The sequence below is a fragment of the Sphaeroforma arctica genome (genome assembly GCF_001186125.1).
Source record: "Sphaeroforma arctica JP610 unplaced genomic scaffold supercont1.5124, whole genome shotgun sequence".
NCBI classification, from domain to species: Eukaryota; class Ichthyosporea; order Ichthyophonida; genus Sphaeroforma; species Sphaeroforma arctica.
Window position 1 is genome coordinate 1 of NW_014035434.1, and position 2,102 is coordinate 2,102.

The 2,102-nt window shown below is 41.9% G+C and overlaps 1 protein-coding gene across 1 annotated transcript; it reads right to left on the reverse strand.

Moving 5' to 3' along the window:
* Nucleotides 1-493: 493 nt before the first annotated feature.
* Nucleotides 494-1,290, reverse strand: SARC_14802 (hypothetical protein). Its single transcript, XM_014291065.1, has one exon. The coding sequence runs from the start codon at nt 1,262-1,264 to the stop codon at nt 749-751; it is 516 nt and encodes a 171-aa protein (XP_014146540.1). The 5' UTR covers nt 1,265-1,290; the 3' UTR covers nt 494-748.
* Between the last annotated feature and the right edge of the window lie 812 nt (nt 1,291-2,102).

A 2,102-nucleotide genomic window follows, 5' to 3' on the forward strand; every position in this document is an offset into this window, starting at 1 on the left:
GTACTCACATGCTGCGAATATTTTGTTTGTGTCTCTCTCTTACTCTCGGCCACATCGCTACTGTTCTACATCATTGCGATATTATTGGTCGTTTGCTATGTAAAATGATTGCTAGATGTAAACAGTCTTTCTAAAAATTCATTTTTATTTATATGGCGAGTTTGTATTTAAAAATACCCCGTAGTAATAAACTTCATAATTCAATTAGGTATGAAAGTGATAGCAGAGCATGTGTATGTTTTATATAGACAGAGGATACCCCCAGATCGGGTTATGATTACGCATCTTTAACTTCTTGCGCATATACAATATTTACAATAAAGTGCTGCTGCTGACGTTGTATTATTATGCTTCGAATTATCATAGTGTCTTATAACAGCAATTGAGTTGATAAAATATGAGATAGATGCTACAGGTATAGACTAAACAATCACCATAATATCAAATAGATAAGGCAAAAGAAAAAAAGGTTAAAAATCGCTTAAAATATGGCAAGAAAATGAAAGAGTTCCTCTTTATTCATCGCAACTGTGAAAGTTATCTAATCTGCCACGACTTCTATAATACCGTTTATGATGCACGTTCGCACTATAAAGTTCAATATTAGCCGTCGTACGCCGAATATCGTGCTTTGACGTAAAGCTCCTTCTACCAACCTGTGTCTACCTTTGTTGACGAACGTTTACCGTTGTGAACGAATGCAGTAATTACCATCCAGAAATCATTTTGTATTCAGCTTTCCGACGATTTACTGGTCGCCATCGTCTGTTACGCAACAAGTTCTTTCAAGACACTTAACAGTGGCTCCGAAAGGCGCACACTCTCTAGTGGCTGTCTCGGGGTTAGGGGTCCATTGGCAGCAAAGGAAACCATCAGTTCGCACCTCAGACCCAACATCACACTCGAATGCACCTGGGTTGACCGCGAGCTTTGTTTCACAAGTCATCACATGAGCGGGAAGTTCAATTGGATTTTCGGGTTGGGGTGGGGTAGGGGGACCAGTTCCAGGTCCCACATCTCGGCAGCAGTTACGCTCCAAGCACTTGGGGACACCAGGGCCACACTGGTTGCTCCATTGGCAGCACTCAAACCCGGTGTCCGTAGGGACCTTACCCACATTGGAGCAGATCTGGTTAAACGCATTCTTCTCAGCACAAGTAATGGGCTGTCTCTCGGGTCCGGGAGCACTACTAGGGACGACCTGACGGAGGTTCATGGCCGAAACGGCACTGCACGCAGCAGCAAGTACAAGAATCAATTTCATTCTGAGTTAATTTGCTTGGTTTAGTATTATGTGCGGATGTGACGATTCGAAACGAGTAGCGCGTCAATTTATACTGAATCAGACAATACCTGAAGTTCTTTTAGACTGAATATCTACATCGTCCAAACCACCAATTCGTAAAATAAAATAGATAGCTCTTTTTAGAAATTATATACAACAGGGAAGGCTATGGTTTATAGGCCGGCCATGGGTTACTACTTATCTCAGATTATTTATCTATTTTCCACTTCACTAAACGTTTTGGTTTTTTTCGACTTGTAACATTTTAGGAAAAGAAGGAAAGAAATAATAATAGCATTAACTTATTTTTAATTAATGCACGAATACTCTAGCTGCGAGTGCGTGCGGTTGCGCGTGTCGAGAATGCGGATCTGGCAAGTGTCAGCAAGAGGGCCGAGAGCCCGAGGCTCCGACGACACGTCGGCAGTCTCAGAGACTCGGCCTCTCTCTCGCTCTCTCTCTCTCTCTACTAGCTATTTAGTAGTAGTAGTCGAGTGAATCGACACTCAACACTCGACACACGGGACACCTGCAGACTGCAGTCGACACACGGGACGCCAGCTAGTACTTAATTTAAAAAAAAACAATAATAGAGGCAAGTCGACCAGAACTCAACTAAATCTTTATTTTGCTTTAAAAATAAACAAAAAGCCGTAAACAAATACTACTCTCTACTCTATTAGAGAGTAGTAGCCACATGTTGGCACAGTGCCGCTGTTGAGGCCCTGTAGGCCTGTCGGCTGCTGTAGCCCTTTCTACTAAAACGAATGCAATTTATTTACAATGAAAAGAAAAGAAAACTAGTACACACATATAT